This window comes from Podarcis filfolensis (genome assembly GCF_964270895.1).
Source record: "Podarcis filfolensis genome assembly, chromosome: 8".
NCBI classification, from domain to species: Eukaryota; Metazoa; Chordata; class Lepidosauria; order Squamata; family Lacertidae; genus Podarcis; species Podarcis filfolensis.
The window spans coordinates 6,161,722-6,176,454 of NC_139611.1; the positions used below are offsets into that span (position 1 = coordinate 6,161,722).

Sequence of the window (14,733 nt, forward strand, 5' to 3'; positions counted from 1 at the left end):
TATCTGTAGGACTTGGGATGCTGGGCTCTAGGCCCAGACAGGGGAGAAGCTTTGTATAGCTGCCACCTATGGCCTCATGGACCAGGTGTGATGGGAGGTTCTGGGTAAACTGATGTAAGCTGCTTTGTGAATAAAAGATGTATACATGTTTGCTTGGGTGCAAAGAAGTCATGACAAAATCTCACTGTGAGGCTTTGCACACTGTTTACAAATTTTATGAAGCTTACAAATTTCTTTAATAAAGAACTATAACTGGCCATCCTGGTGTTTTTGACATCCTTCTTTGGTGTCCCTGCATCAAACCACTCCTTGGGGCCTGTGATCCAGAGCAACAGTTGGAGGCAACTATACTTCTGCACACCAGCTGCTGAAAACTGCAACAGCAAGAAGGTGCTCTTGTGGTCAGGTCCTGCTTACAAATTTCCCATTGGGGCATCTGGTTGGCCACTGTGAGAACAGGACGCTAGACTAGATGGGCCTTATTTGGTTGGGCTCTTCGTATGCTCTTATAAGGGGATGGAATAACTGGTGCCTGAGTGTGGCGGCCACAGCCAGCGTGGACTGAGCTGGAGGCAAAAAGGACATAGTGATGCAACCTCATCCTGGTCTAGGAAGCCAGCAGACAATAGAGTGAGTAGCAACTAATAATAGCTCTGCTATTTCACCTTCCTCTCTGGAAGGTGCAACCTCAAGCTTGGAAGGCTAGACAGCAGCGTAGGTAAAGTGCAGGTTGTGCTAACGCAGCCCAGCTTCTTGGAGTCTTCCTGTATTTCCCAAGTTGAATAAATCTCTCGGTTGCAAAAACCCTCTCCATCTTTCTGCATTCATTATTTGAAGAATGAGGGCAGCGGATATGAAACTCTATTTATTATTATTATTGAGGAATTCTTAGACTGCCTTTTAGGTATAACAATCACAGTGTGGCTTATGTAAAGGTAGAGGGACCCCTGACCATTAGGTCCAGTCCTGGCCGACTCTGGGGTTGCGACGCTCATCTCGCTTTATTGGCCGAGGGAGCCGGCGTACAGCTTCCGAGTCATGTGGCCAGCATGACTAAACCGCTTCTGGCGAACCAGAGCAGCGCATGGAAACGCCGTTTACCTTCCCACCGGAGCGGTAACTATTTATCTACTTGCACTTGACGTGCTTTCAAACTGCTAGATAGGCAGGAGCAGGGACCGAGCAACAGGAGCTCACCCCATCGCAGGGATTCGAACCGCCGAACTTCTGATCGGCAAGTCCTAGGCTCTGTGGTTTAACCCACAGTGCCACCCGCGTCCCGTGGCTTATGTACATCTACACAAAAAGTTCTAAAATAAACTACTTAACGCTAGATGGCCAGATCACACTATTAAAAACCCCAATGAAACCATACAGAACAAACTGCAATGTTGAGAGCCACAGAAAAACTCAGTATGTGGCCACTTAAAAAGACTGATTCATTCAAACACACCCTAAGATGGCTTTTGGAGATTCTTAGGGATGGCTGTTCTCCTTTCCAAATGACAAGAGTTCAGAACATTTCAATCCCCTTGGTGCCCCATTCTGTGTCTACCCCTCCAGCTACAGAAGACTGTACACCATCCTGTTCAGACTTGCCAAACGCTCATTTCCCAGCTGCCAGCCAATGAAGGCATGTGTTCGGCCAACCCAAGGGTGGGGATTATTCCTTACTATGGCTGGACAATATCAGGCCTTTGAACCTAGATAAAGTAGTATTGAGCATAGCAGCGATGCAGTGAAGGAGCCCTGTGCACACTAGATAAGGATGGAAGCATGAGACAGCGAGCAGGAGAGCACTGAAGAAGCACTAGCTGGAGTTTTTTCCAAGGTAAATATCAAAACAAGATGTAGCAAGCACTCCACCTCCTCTTTCATAATAACACTACAAGAGTCTGCTGGATCAGGCTAAAGGGGGCCCATCTAGTCCAGCATCTTGACCTGTTCACACAGTGGATAACTAGATGCCTGTGGGAAACCTGCAAGCGCCAGAGCAATCTCCACTCCTATGGTTTCCAGCAACTGGTAGTCAGGAGCATTGCTTTCTCCAACTGTGGAGGCAGAGCTGAGCCATTTTATGAACTTCTATCATGTCACCTCTTATTCGCCTTTGGTTTCAGAAGGCCCTATACATATTGTAGGGACGCGGGTGGCGCTGTGGGTTAAACCACAGAGCCTAGGACTTGCCGATCAGAAGGTCAGCGGTTCGAATCCCTGCGACGGGGTGAGCTCCCATTGTTCGGTCCCTGCTCCTGCCAACCTAGCAGTTCAAAAGCACATCAAGTGCAAGTAGATAAATAGGTACCGCTGCAGCGGGAAGGTAAACGGCGTTTACGTGCGCTGCTCTGGTTCGCCAGAAGCGGCTTAGTCATGCTAGCCACATGACCCGGAAAGCTGTACACCGGGGGGGGGAGGGGGCCACTAGGTGGCGCATCGGAAGATGGCTGACAATAACATCTCTCCAACCCACACGAGGTAATTTGGAGGCTATGATGGGGGTAATTAGCCTCCTTAACCCCCCCAGGATTGTGGGGGGGACGGCCCTTGCCTGCTGTGCCCTATACCACCCCCGAATTTGTGGGGGTGGGGGCACTAGGCACAAAGCCCTCCTGTGGGATTCCGGCATTCCTGGACGCCGTCCCTGATTCGCGCCGCTAGTTGCAAGCATCTTCAAAAGAAACAATTTGGACGAGATAAATTGCACATGCTTCAAGGAAAAAGGGGAGTAAAGACTGCTGACAGAAGAGATCTCTGATAACAAGACAAGAATAAAATATGAGAAGATACGTCAAGATACGGTATGACTGAGGGGGGAGGGGGGAAAAAACCTGCCTTCCTTTTTCTTATGTGATTTAACAAGAATCCCCTCCCCTAATGAGTCAGAAACTAAGGACTTAAGCTGTGGATTTAAGGCTGTGTGGAGATAAACTTTCGAACCAAAGCAATGTTTCAAGATGAAGCTGGAAAGCTAAGAGTTTTGGAATGACGCAGTTAAAAATGCCGTCGCTATTTTGGGAGGCATTGTTGGAGCTCTTGGGTCTGGGAGGAGAAAGAGAGAAATAGAGTTGTTCACATATCGTGGATCAACTTCTCGGTGGGACTTAAGAGCGACAAATGCCAAATTTATGATGGAAAGAGCGATGTTATCTACGAAGGAGATATATGGAAACCATCTGGACAGTGGAGGAACGGGAAATCCACACAGGATTATTATTTTGCTTATCGGCTTAAGGAGACTAACAGAAGAGATCGTAAAGGAAAAATAGAAATTATATGAACAAGATATGATGTGGAAACACCAAGATAAGACTGGATAGAATTATGAATTTTGTTTGGACTGATTGGGACTGATTTGGACATTAACGCAGTAATAAGAAGATGATCTGAATCCCCCTTTGGATCTTGAAGTATGGGTTCCCCCAACAAAATTTAAAAATTTGGCTTTGTAATTTGGAATTTATGTGATGTGATTTAATTTGATGTGATTGGCCAGTTAATAAAAATTATTAAAAAAAAAGAGGAAGGGGAGAAACATGTATGTCACCTTGAGCTCCTTTGAGAAAAGGTGAGATATATATGCAATAAATAAATACATTCATTGGAATGAATTTAAATTATCATCCCAGTTGACAGTAACTCAAAACTTTTGATAGTAGAGCGAAGTTCAATCTCTAGTTAGGGAATCAGGTGGTGGAACTGAAGACTGGAGAGCTGCAGCAAGCTAGAGTAGACAATCCTGGGCTCAATGGACAAGAAAGCGCACCTGGTATAAAAGCAGCCTGAACAAACCTAACAGAAAACTGGATATTTTGCCATTATGAAACTTGAGAAGCTTATTTTACATTTGCGCATATGGTGTGTTAAAACAAATGACTAGTGAATATATCCAAAGATTAACGTAAGAACGTATAAAGAGCCTGTTGGATCTGGCCAATTGTCCATTGTGTCTTCTTCTCAGAGCGGACAATCAGATGCTCCAAAGGAAAGCCTGCAAGCAGGACCCAAGCACAGGGAGCACTCTTGCCTCCTATAGTGTATTCTGAAGCACTGCTGCGCCAACTGTGAAGGCACAGTATAGACCTCATAGCCAGTGGCCATCAATAGCTGTTTCGTCTTATCTTCTTTTAAAGCCATCCAGTTTGGTGGCCATCATCGCCTCCTGTGGGAGTGAGTTCTATAGCTTAACTATTCTGCTAGAAAGAATGATCTACATACAGCCGAAGTTCACATTTAATCAGACCATTACTAATTCTTTTTAATGGCAAAACTAAGGAAAATGGAAAAAAGAAAAGAAATCTATCTGGGAAACACTTGGGGCACTTCATGCATTCCAACAGACAGGCCCTCGCATTCCCACTTGGTGTCAACCATAGCCACTTGTAAATCTGAGGGGAGATGGTACACACATGCCTCCCCCAAAGGAGGCCCAGTCTGCTGCTCTTCCTGGGGGCATAAATATAAGGAGTTACACAAATGCCTTTCAAAAAAGACATGTCAACCTATGATGGGGGGGTGGAGGAGCGGGGAGCCATTTTTCTCTGCAGAAGTGACTCCAAAGCATTTCATCTCCAAGAACTTGCACAGCCAAGTTACCAGCAAATGAACAGCTCACCCTTGTGGCACTTGGAGGTACCAAATCCAGAAGGAGCAGGCTGGGGGATGTTATGCCTAGAGCCACTACCCTGGAGGAGCCCAAGGTCCACATCCCCCTCCGAGCAACTCCTGCAAGTTCTCCATTCTTCCTAAACCACAGCACAGTCCTGGCAAAAAGGGCAGCAAGGAGGCTGGACTGACCAAAGCAGAGTTTGCAAAAGAAGAATAAAAACCCCGGCATAACGCTGCGCTACCTGGGACTAGAGACAGGGCAGAAGGTTGCTTTTGCTATCCCTTCCGTGGAAGCAAGTGCAGCCGAGGCAAGTGCCTAAGAAGTGCTCTATCCTTTGGCCCCCTTCCCAAACCCAGAAAGCTGGATCCGAGGGAGCCGGAGCCCTTTCCGACTCCTCAGCATCAAACCCCGCTGAAGTACCCCCGGACCGGATCCGACCCCGCTTCTCTCGCCCGCGCCTCTCCCTCCGCCTGGCCACGAGCCACACCACCTGCCTTGCATGCGGGAAGCCCCCGGTCTCAGCCCCCGCCGGCATCTCCAGGTGGGAAGCCCTCCTGGAAACCCTGGAGAGCCGCTGCCTGCCAGCCAGTGCAGGCGGCCCTGAGCTAGACGGGCCCAGGGCTCCGGGCCGTGACCGGGGAGCCACGCGCCTCGAACCGGGCAGAAGCGGGTGCTGAAGGGCCGGCCGCGAACTTCTCCCGGGCGCCCGTCCTCCTCCTCCTCCTCCATTCCGGCGCAGGCCCAGGAGGCGCCCGCCGAGCTCGGCCCGCGCGCGCTCTCTCTCACGGCCCCCGGCAGGCTAGGCCCGGCCCCCGGGTGGCCCCCGCCAGGCTAGGCCCCGAGAGCCCCCTCAGGTCTCTGGCCCGGCGGCGCGGCCTGCCCGCCGAGCCCCGCTCTCCCTCGCGCATCCCCTCACCTGCACATGATCCGCCATTTTGCTCCATTCATGTTCCGCTCTCGCCGCCGCTCTCGCCGCCGCCGCCGCTTCTCGCCCCCTCCCACCGCAGGCGACCCAGCCAGGGCTGCCGCGCCTGCGCACTGGCGCCGGCCCTCCTCACGCACTCGGCGTCAAGCGGGGGCCTCGAGGTTCTGCGAACGAACCAGGGACGCCGCCGCCGCTGCGGCCGCCGCGCGGGCTTTCGGAATGGCTCGGCTGCTCTGCGGCGGCGTAGAGGAGGGAGCCGCCGGTCGCGCCGCAGTGACGTCACCGCGCAGGAGCGAGGGGGGCGGGGGAAACTGTTGCGCGCGCGCGCGCCGAGGCGGGGGAATGCGCGGGGTGGAATCGGACTTTGTTTACATGGCTTCTTAAAGGGGCCGCGCGTCGTGGCGCGGGGCAGGGCTCCTCCATGGAGGGCGCGGGGTAGGGAGCTAGTGTGAAACAGCCAGCCTCTGAGGGGCAGGCGGTGTGGGGACAGGGAGGAGGCGTCTGAGGGAGCCTTCTCCAACCGGGCGCCCTTCAGGTATTTTTGGACTACATCTCCCGTCATCCTTAGCGTCGTACGGCCGCGCTGGCAGGGGCTGATGGGAGTTGTAGTCAAGCGGGTCAGACCAGGCAGCCTCTTTTGACAGGGGCCGGTCAGATTCGAAATACGAACATAAAAAGAGCATCCATCAAGGAGCCCAGCCTCCTCTTTTCACAAGGGGCCCATCAGATAGGGGCCTCTTGTTGGAAACCCACAAGCAGGATCTGATCCCAAGAGAACTCTCCCCTTCCGTGGTTGCAAGCAACCGGTATTCAGAAGCACCACTTCCCATTTTACCCCTTACCCTTGGCTTGTTCTTGTTTGTGCCAAGGGCATTTCCCACAGTACCCCAAGTCGTATTTATTTATTGCATTTATACCACATCCTAAGGAGTTCAAGGGACATGGGTGGCGCTGTGGGTTAAACCACAGAGCCTAGGACTTGCCGATCAGAAGATCGGCAGTTTGAATCCCCGCGACGGGGTGAGCTCCCATTGCTTGGTCCCTGCTCCTGCCAACCTACAAATTCGAAAGCACATCAAAGTGCAAGTAGATAAATAGATACCGCTCTGGCGGGAAGGTAAACAGTGTTTCCGTGCGCAAGCAGCTTAGTCATGCTGGCCACATGACCCGGAAGCTGTACGCCGGCTCCCTCGGCCAATAAAGCGAGATGAGCGCCGCAACCCCAGAGTCGGCTCCAACTGGACCTAATGGTCCCTTTACCTTTAAGGAGTTTGCAGTGGAGTACGTCAGCACCAGATTTAGGGCGGTGTGGGTGGTTCCTGTGCGCAGGGTGCACTGAACTGAGGGGGTACAAAATGGAGAAGATCCATTTTGGGGGGCCATATTACAAAAGTCTGCCCCTGCATATGTGGTTCCCATTGTGAGGTACTTGAGGCTGAGAGGTAGTGATCTTCCAAGTTCACACAGTGAGCTTCATGGCTGAATGGGGATTTGAAACGGGATCTCTCCCAGATACTAGTCTGACACTTTAACCACTACACCCCACTGGCTCTTGCTCCTTCTCTCTAAAACTCTGTAGACATGGGGCTTATCCACACTTACCTTTCTTCACTCTTCCCAGGCACAATCTGCAATGTAAAACCTCTGTGTCCAAGCACCCTTTCCCCCCTTCTCTGGAGCTTTTCCTGCAGAACCCCACTCTTTAAAGCTCAATAAGAGCAAATGCCAATGTGTGGAAAACCCAAATTGACGTTTGCTTTGGCTTTAAAGAATGGGTTCTTGTGGGGAAAGCCCTGGAACAAGACAAAAAAGCTTGCCTGGAAACAGGCAGGGCAAAAGCTAAGTGTGGGTAAGTCCATGGGGACAGGAGAGATGTACAGTACAGTGGTACCTCTAGTTACGAACTTAATTTGTTTCGGAGGTCCATTCTTAACCTGAAACTGTTCTTAACTAGAGGCAAGCTTTTGCTAATGGGGCCTCTTGCTGCCAATGTCCTGCCGGCACACAATTTCCGTTCTCATCCTGGGACAAAGTTCTCAACTCGAGGTAACTCTTCCAGGTTAAAACAAACAAAAAAAAATTCCTTCCAGTAGCACCTTAGAGACCAACTAAGTTTGTTATTGGTATGAGCTTTCATGTGCATGCACACTTCTTGAGATACACTGAAACAGAAGTATCTGAAGAAGTGTGGATGCACACGAAAGCTCATACCAATAACAAACTTAGTTGGTCTCTAAGGAGCTACTGGAAGGAATTTTTTAATTTTGTTTTGACTACAGCAGACCAACACAGCTACCTACCTCTTCCAGGTTTGTGGAGTTTGTAACCTGAAGCATTTGTAACCAGAGGTGTTTGTAACTCAAGGTACCACTGTATATAGGATCAAAGCTTCCTGGCTAGGTCCTACATGGTGGTGGGCCTTGACTGGCTGTGGGGTGGAGGAGATTGAACAGGAGGCAGTTGAGCAACCCTAAGGGGTCAGGCAGGGTCAACTCACCACCTCACAACCCCTCCCTTCCTCTCCCGCTTGCACCAGCAGGGGTCCTACTAACATAATGGCATTGCTACCCTAGCATGTATTTTCTTTCCTGCCAAGTGCAGTAAAAAGTTTTAGGAGCAATCCTTTCTCCATCTGTAGTTATAAACTGACAACAGGATCACTTTGTGTATAAGAACATGAGAAGAGCTTGCGGGATCGGGTCAACAGCCCATTTATTCCAGCATCTTGTTCTCATAGGGACGCAGGTGGCGCTGTGGGTTAAACCACAGAGCCTAGGACTTGCCGATCAGAAGGTCGGCGGTTCGAATCCCCGTGATGGGGTGAGCTCCCGTTGCTCAGTCCCAGCTCCTGCCAACTTAGCAGTTTGAAAGCACGTCAAAGTGCAAGTAGATAAATAGGTACCGCTCCGGCGGGAAGGTAAACGGCGTTTCCGTGCGCTGCTCTGGTTCGCCAGAAGCAGCTTAGTCATGCTGGCCACATGACCTGGAAGCTGTACGCCGGCTCCCTTAGCCAGTAAAGCGAAATGAGCGCCGCAACCCCAGAGTCGGCCCCGACTGGACCTAATGGTCAGGGGTCCCTCTACCTTTACCTTGTTCTCATAGTAGCTAACCAGCTGTCCCAATGGGAAACCTGCAAGCAGTATTCAAGCACAAAAACACTCTCCCCTCTAGTTGTTTCCAGCAACCGGTATTTGGAAGCTTTGCTGGCTTCAACTGTGGAGGCAGAGCATTGCCACCATGCTGAGTAGCCATTGAGAGCCCTCCCTATGAATTTGTCTAATCCCCTTTTAAAGCTGTCTAGGTTGGTGCCCATCACTGCCTCCTGCAGAGCGAGTTAAGTTTCACTATGTGCTGGCTGACATCCATCTGTCTCAAAAGACAATGGAGTGCGCCTCCAGAAGTGAAATCCAACTGCTGCATTAGCAGCATCAAAGCGACCTCCCTGGGGCGCAAGCCTGGGCAGCGTGTATGAAGGTCTTGGGCTGCCCAGACAAGAAGATTTTACTCTTGAACTTAATTTTATCTGTCCTGAATCCTCCAGCTTCATTAAACACAAGTTCTATTGCTGTGAGAGAGGGGGTGGGAACTTTTCTCTATCACTTTCTCCATGCCACACACAATTTCAGAAATTTGTCCCAGTGTAAAATAAGTGTCAGAGGCCATTCCCCTCTAATTTTGGTCTGGACTATCATGTTACACATCTGCATTAAATAGGGGGGATCCCTACCCTCCCAACCAGGGGTCGGCAACCTAAGGCCCATGGGCCACAAGCGGCCCATGGGGGTCGTTTAACTGGCCCACGAGATGCCCCAAACCAAGCTGCCTGCTCTGCGAGTCCCCACCCGCTGCGCTAAACCGGTGCAGCGTGGCACGGGGACTTGCTTCCGTGGCGTCGGAAATCACGTCTGCGTCTGCACAGACACCGAAAATCGCATCTGCACTGACGCAGATGCCGAAAATCACTGGCGCGCGCACTCATGCATGTGTGTGATCTGGCCCACGCAGTGATCTCTGCTGGAGTGAACCGGCCCAGGCAAGGTAAACCTTGCTGACCCCCGCTCCAAACTATAGCTATAAAGCACCTACAGTGGTACCTCGGGTTACATACACTTCAGGTTACAGACTCTGCTAACCCAGAAATAGAACTTCGGGTTAAGAACTTTGCTTCAGGATGAGAACAGAAATTGTGCTCCGGCGGCGCGGCAGCAGCAGGAGGCCCCATTAGCTAAAGTGGTGCTTCAGGTTAAGAACAGTTTCAGGTTAAGAACGGACCTCCGGTACGAATTAAGTACTTAACCCGAGGTACCACTGCATTGGCTATGGGACAGAGGAGGGATGTTCTAGAAAAAGTAAAAGACCCCTGGATGGTTAAGTCCAGTCAAAGGCAACTATGGGGTGCAGCATTCATCTCGCTTCAGGCCGAGGGAGCTGGCGTTTGTCCACAGACAGCTTTCCGGGTCATGTGGCCAGCATGATTGAACAGCTTCTGGTGCGATGGGACACCATGATGAGTGCCAGAGCACATGGAAACACCATTTACCTTTCCGCCACAGAAGTACCTATTTATCCACTCACACTGGTATGCTTTCAAACTGCTAGGTTGGCAGAAGCTGGGACAGAGCAGTGGGAGCTCACCCCATTGTGCGGATTCGAACTGCTGACCTTCTGATTGGCAAACCCAAGAGGCTCAGTGCTTTAGACCAGTGTTTCCCAACCTTTGGTCTTCAGCTGTTTTTCAGACTACAATTCCCATCATCCCTGACCACTGGTCCTGCTAGCTAGGGATGATGGGAGTTGTAGTCCAAAAACAGCTGGAGGCCCAAGCTTGGGAAACACTGGTTTAGACCACAGCGCCACCCAGTCCCTTTAGGGATGCCCCACCCTTCTTTTGAGGCCTGAGCATGACAGAAGTGGGTTGGCCCTCTGGGTCCTCCTGGCAGGACACCTCTCTTGGTTGCGAAGGCGGAAGTGCGGGAAGGGGAGGGCATGAGTAAAGCAGGGCGGAGGAGAAAGGCTTGCCTTTCCAGTGAAGTGTGGGCTGCATTTGCTTTATGAGCGAGCAGGGAATGAAAACAACCAGCTATTAAATATTCTTCCTGGGAGACCTGTAACACTTTCTGTCCTATCCACTTGGCGGGTATAAATAAGAGGCTGTTTCTGGGCAGAGAAATGCCATCATCTTGTGTGTGTTCTAGGAGATCCTTAAAGCCTTTGCCAGCCTGGTGCTCTCTAGATGCCCTTGGACTACAACTCCCATCCGCACCAGGCAGTCTGGGAGTTGTAGTGCAACAACATTGGGCAGCTGCAACATGCTGGCCACCTCTAGGATAAAGATAGAGTGGGGGGCGGTCTGGAGCCAGGGAGCAGTACTGGGGTGTGTGTGTTCTGGTATGGCAATGTCACCTCTAAGCTTTGTAGTTTCTGGATTCCGGCATTGCAGGAGCTGGACTAGACAATTTTTTTGGTCTCTTCCAACTCTACAGTTCTACGATTCTATGACCCTTGAGTGGGACCCCCTCTCTCAGAGAGCCCCCCCACTCCTCCTTCCAGATGCCCCCACTAGCTGCTTCCGTTGATCCCTTTCTGACCTCCTGGCTTCCCACCAGGCCATTTCACAGGCCCAGGGCTCAAACAGCCAATCCACCCTTTAACATGTTTTCGATTCAGCTGGTGAAGAAAACCAAGTACAGTGGACGCTTGGGCTGCGAACGTGATCCGTGCGGGATGCACGTTCGCAACTCGCAGCGTCCGCAACCTGCAGCGGCGCGTGGGTTGCGATTTAGCACTTCTGTGCATGCGCAAACTCAATTTAGCGCTTCTGTGCATGCGCAACTGCCAAAACCCGGAAGTAACCTGTTCCGGTACTTCCAGGTTTTGGCGGTCCGTAACCCGAAAAAATGCAACCTGAAGCGTCTGTAACCTGAGGTATGACGCTCTGCCTCATGAGACCAGGGCCCTGCAGGATCTGATTTCTTTCCGCATGGCCTGTAAGAAAGAGTTGTTCCGCCTGGCCTTTGGCTTGGAGCCAATTTGATTCCCTCTCTCCCTCTCTTTTTTCTTTTCCTTCTCCTCCTGCGATGAGGCTACATTTTAATATTTTAATGTTCCATTATTTTAATGTTGTATTTTATTTTTAAGTTGTGATCATTCATCTTGTTTTTATTATTGCTTGTAAGCTGCTCTGAGCCCGGCCTTGGCTGGGGAGGGCGGAGTATAAATAATAATAATAATAATAATAATAATAATAATAATAATAATATCATTCTCCAAGCCTCCCGCCTCCCCCAGTTAACATCAGAAGCTATATGCTAAGATTATACATCTAAATATATATATATTTAGAAATTCTCTTTGTGAAGCTCAGGAAATTATGCAGTGCCCCCTTGTCATCTGTACACAGGGAGCAATGCCTGCTGCAATTTGCCTTACAGCTTGTGCATTATTATTATTATTATTATTATTATTATTATTATTATTTATTGGTCACTCTTTTTTTGCCACGGGGACTCAAAGTGACAGCAAAGGATTCCAGAAGTTCTCACAAGCTGCACACCCATTCCTTCAAAGGCAGTGTAACCATATCAAGGCAACCTCCCATCCATCGGGTCTAAGGAACCGCCCGCTAACAGTGCCTCCGTCTTATCTGGATTGAGCTTCAGTTTGTTGGCTCTCATCCAGTCCATTACCAAGGCAAGGCAGCAGTCCATGGATATATAGAAGCCTGCAGAAAAATATTTGGGGAATTTGACAGCACTGCGTGTAGTAGTCAGACAGGCATCATGAATTCAAATAAAACTATTTAGACTGAGGGTCAGCAATGACTCTGCAGCAGAGGGAAAGCAGCAGGGCACTGCGTATAGGCCAGCAGATCACATTTGTCACCTCCCTCCTCTGTTTACGTTCTAAAAGCTTCAAGGACAGGAGAAGAACTCCATATCTTTCTTAACTGGGGGGCTGATTTCGCTAGCTTTCCATCCCACTCCCTTTCCTATTTGTGTTGTGTCTTTTAGATGCTGAGTTGGGGGCACGGATTGGTGTTTTGTGTTTTTTTTAAGTGTACAGGCCCCCTGTTCACTAAGTTGTGTTTTTATATTAGGTTGGAACTTGAAAGCTGCTCAGAGTGGCTGGCTGGGGTATATTATTATTATTATTATTATTATTATTATTATTATTATTATTATTATACAGTGGTACCTTGGGTTAAGAACTTAATTCGTTCTGAAGGTCCGTTCTCAACATGAAACTGTTCTTAACCTGAAGCACCACTTTAGCTAATGGGGCCTCCTGCTGCCGCCGTGCGATTTCTGTTCTCATCCTGAAGCAAAGTTCTTAGCCTGAGGTGCTATTTCTGGGTTAGCGGAGCCTGTAACCTGAAGCGTATGTAACCTGAAGCGTCTGTAACCCGAGGTACCACTGTATGTGGTGATGGCTTTAAAAGGGAATTAGACAATTTCAGGGAGGGTAATAAGGCATCAATTCAAAAGCATCAATTCTTTGGCGATCAGCCTTCTTTATGGTCCAGCTTTCACTTCCATATTGATGCTTTTGAATTATGGTGCTGGAGGAGACTCTTGAGAGTCCCATGGACTGTAAGAAGATCAAACCTCTCCATTCTTAAGGAAATCAGCCCTGAGTGCTCACTGGCAGGTCAGATCCTGAAGCTAAGGTTCCAATACTTTGGCCACCTCATGAGAAGAGAAGACTCCCTGGAAAAGACCCTGATGTTGGGAAAGATGGAGGGCACAAGGAGAAGGGGACGACAGAGGCGAGATGGTTGGACAGTGTTCTCAAAACTACAAACATGAGTCTGACCAAACTGTGGGAGGCGGTGGAAGACAGGAGTGCCTGGCGTGCTCTGGTTCATGGGGTTGCGAAGAGTCGGACATGACTAAATGACTAAACAACAACAATAAATAAGGCTGTTGGTGGCTACCAACCATGATGGCTACATTATGTCTTAATTTCTTGAGACAATCTGCCCCTGAATACCAGTCGTTTTGGAGCAACTGTCAGAGAGGGATCTTGTGTTGGGATCCACTGGTGGGTTTCCCATTGTGGCTCCTGGTTCACCGTTGTGGAAATCTTGGATCTGATGCAGCTGCAGGGCTCTTCTGCGTCAACTGAAATACTCCTGTGTGAATTTCTCGGGGTACGGAGATCAGCGTTGCCTGTGGAGTCGGCCAGAATCCCTTGGCGCTGTGGACGGAGGAGGATCCGTGAGTACAATTGGAAGGGATCCCACGGACCCTCCAGCCCAGCCCCCTGTCTTTTAGAGGACTAACGTAAGGACATCAGAAGAGCCAGCTGCATCATGCTAATGGCCCATTTCGTCCAGCATCCTGTTCTCACAGTGAACAACTAGGTGCTTGTGGGAAACCAGCAAGCAGGATTCGAGCACAAGAACAATCTCCCTTCCTGTGGTTTTTTTTTTTTTAATAATTTTTATTAACTGGCCAATCACATCAAATTATATCACATCACATAAATTCCAAATTACAAAGCCAAATTTTTAAATTTTGTTGGGGGAACCCATACTTCAAGATCCAAAGGGGGATTCAGATCATCTTCTTATTACTGCGTTAATGTCCAAATCAGTCCCAATCAGTCCAAACAAAATTCATAATTCTATCCAGTCTTATCTTGGTGTTTCCACATCATATCTTGTTCATATAATTTCTATTTTTCCTTTACGATCTCTTCTGTTAGTCTCCTTAAGCCGATAAGCAAAATAATAATCCTGTGTGGATTTCCCGTTCCTCCACTAAGTCCAGATGGTTTCCATATATCTCCTTTGTAGATAACATCGCTCTTTCCATCATAAATTTGGCATTTGTCGCTCTTAAGTCCCACTGAGAAGTTGATCCACGATATGTAAACAACTCTATTTCTCTCTTTCTCCTCCCAGACCCAAGAGCTCCAACAATGCCTCCCAAAATGGCGACGGCATTTTTAACTGCGTCATTCCAAAACTCTTAGCTTTCCAGCTTCATCTTGAAACATTGCTTTGGTTCGAAAGTTTATCTCCACACAGCCTTAAATCCACTGCTTAAGTCCTTAGTTTCTGACTCATTAGGGGAGGGGATTCTTGTTAAATCACATAAGAAAAAGGAAGGCAGGTTTTTTCCCCCCTTCCCCCTCAGTCATACCGTATCTTGACGTATCTTCTCATATTTTATTCTTGTCTTGTTATCAGAGATCTCTT

The 14,733-nt window shown here is 49.3% G+C and overlaps 1 protein-coding gene across 1 annotated transcript in view; it reads right to left on the minus strand.

Annotated features, from left to right (window-relative positions):
* Positions 1 to 5,807, minus strand: part of XPO7 (exportin 7) — a 47,425-nt gene extending 41,618 nt beyond the window's left edge. The window contains exon 1 of the mRNA XM_083629316.1: positions 5,523 to 5,807. Coding sequence (XP_083485442.1) covers positions 5,523 to 5,540 — 18 coding nt within the window. The 5' untranslated portion in view covers positions 5,541 to 5,807. The remainder of the gene's footprint in view (positions 1 to 5,522) is intronic.
* Positions 5,808 to 14,733: the final 8,926 nt, after the last annotated feature.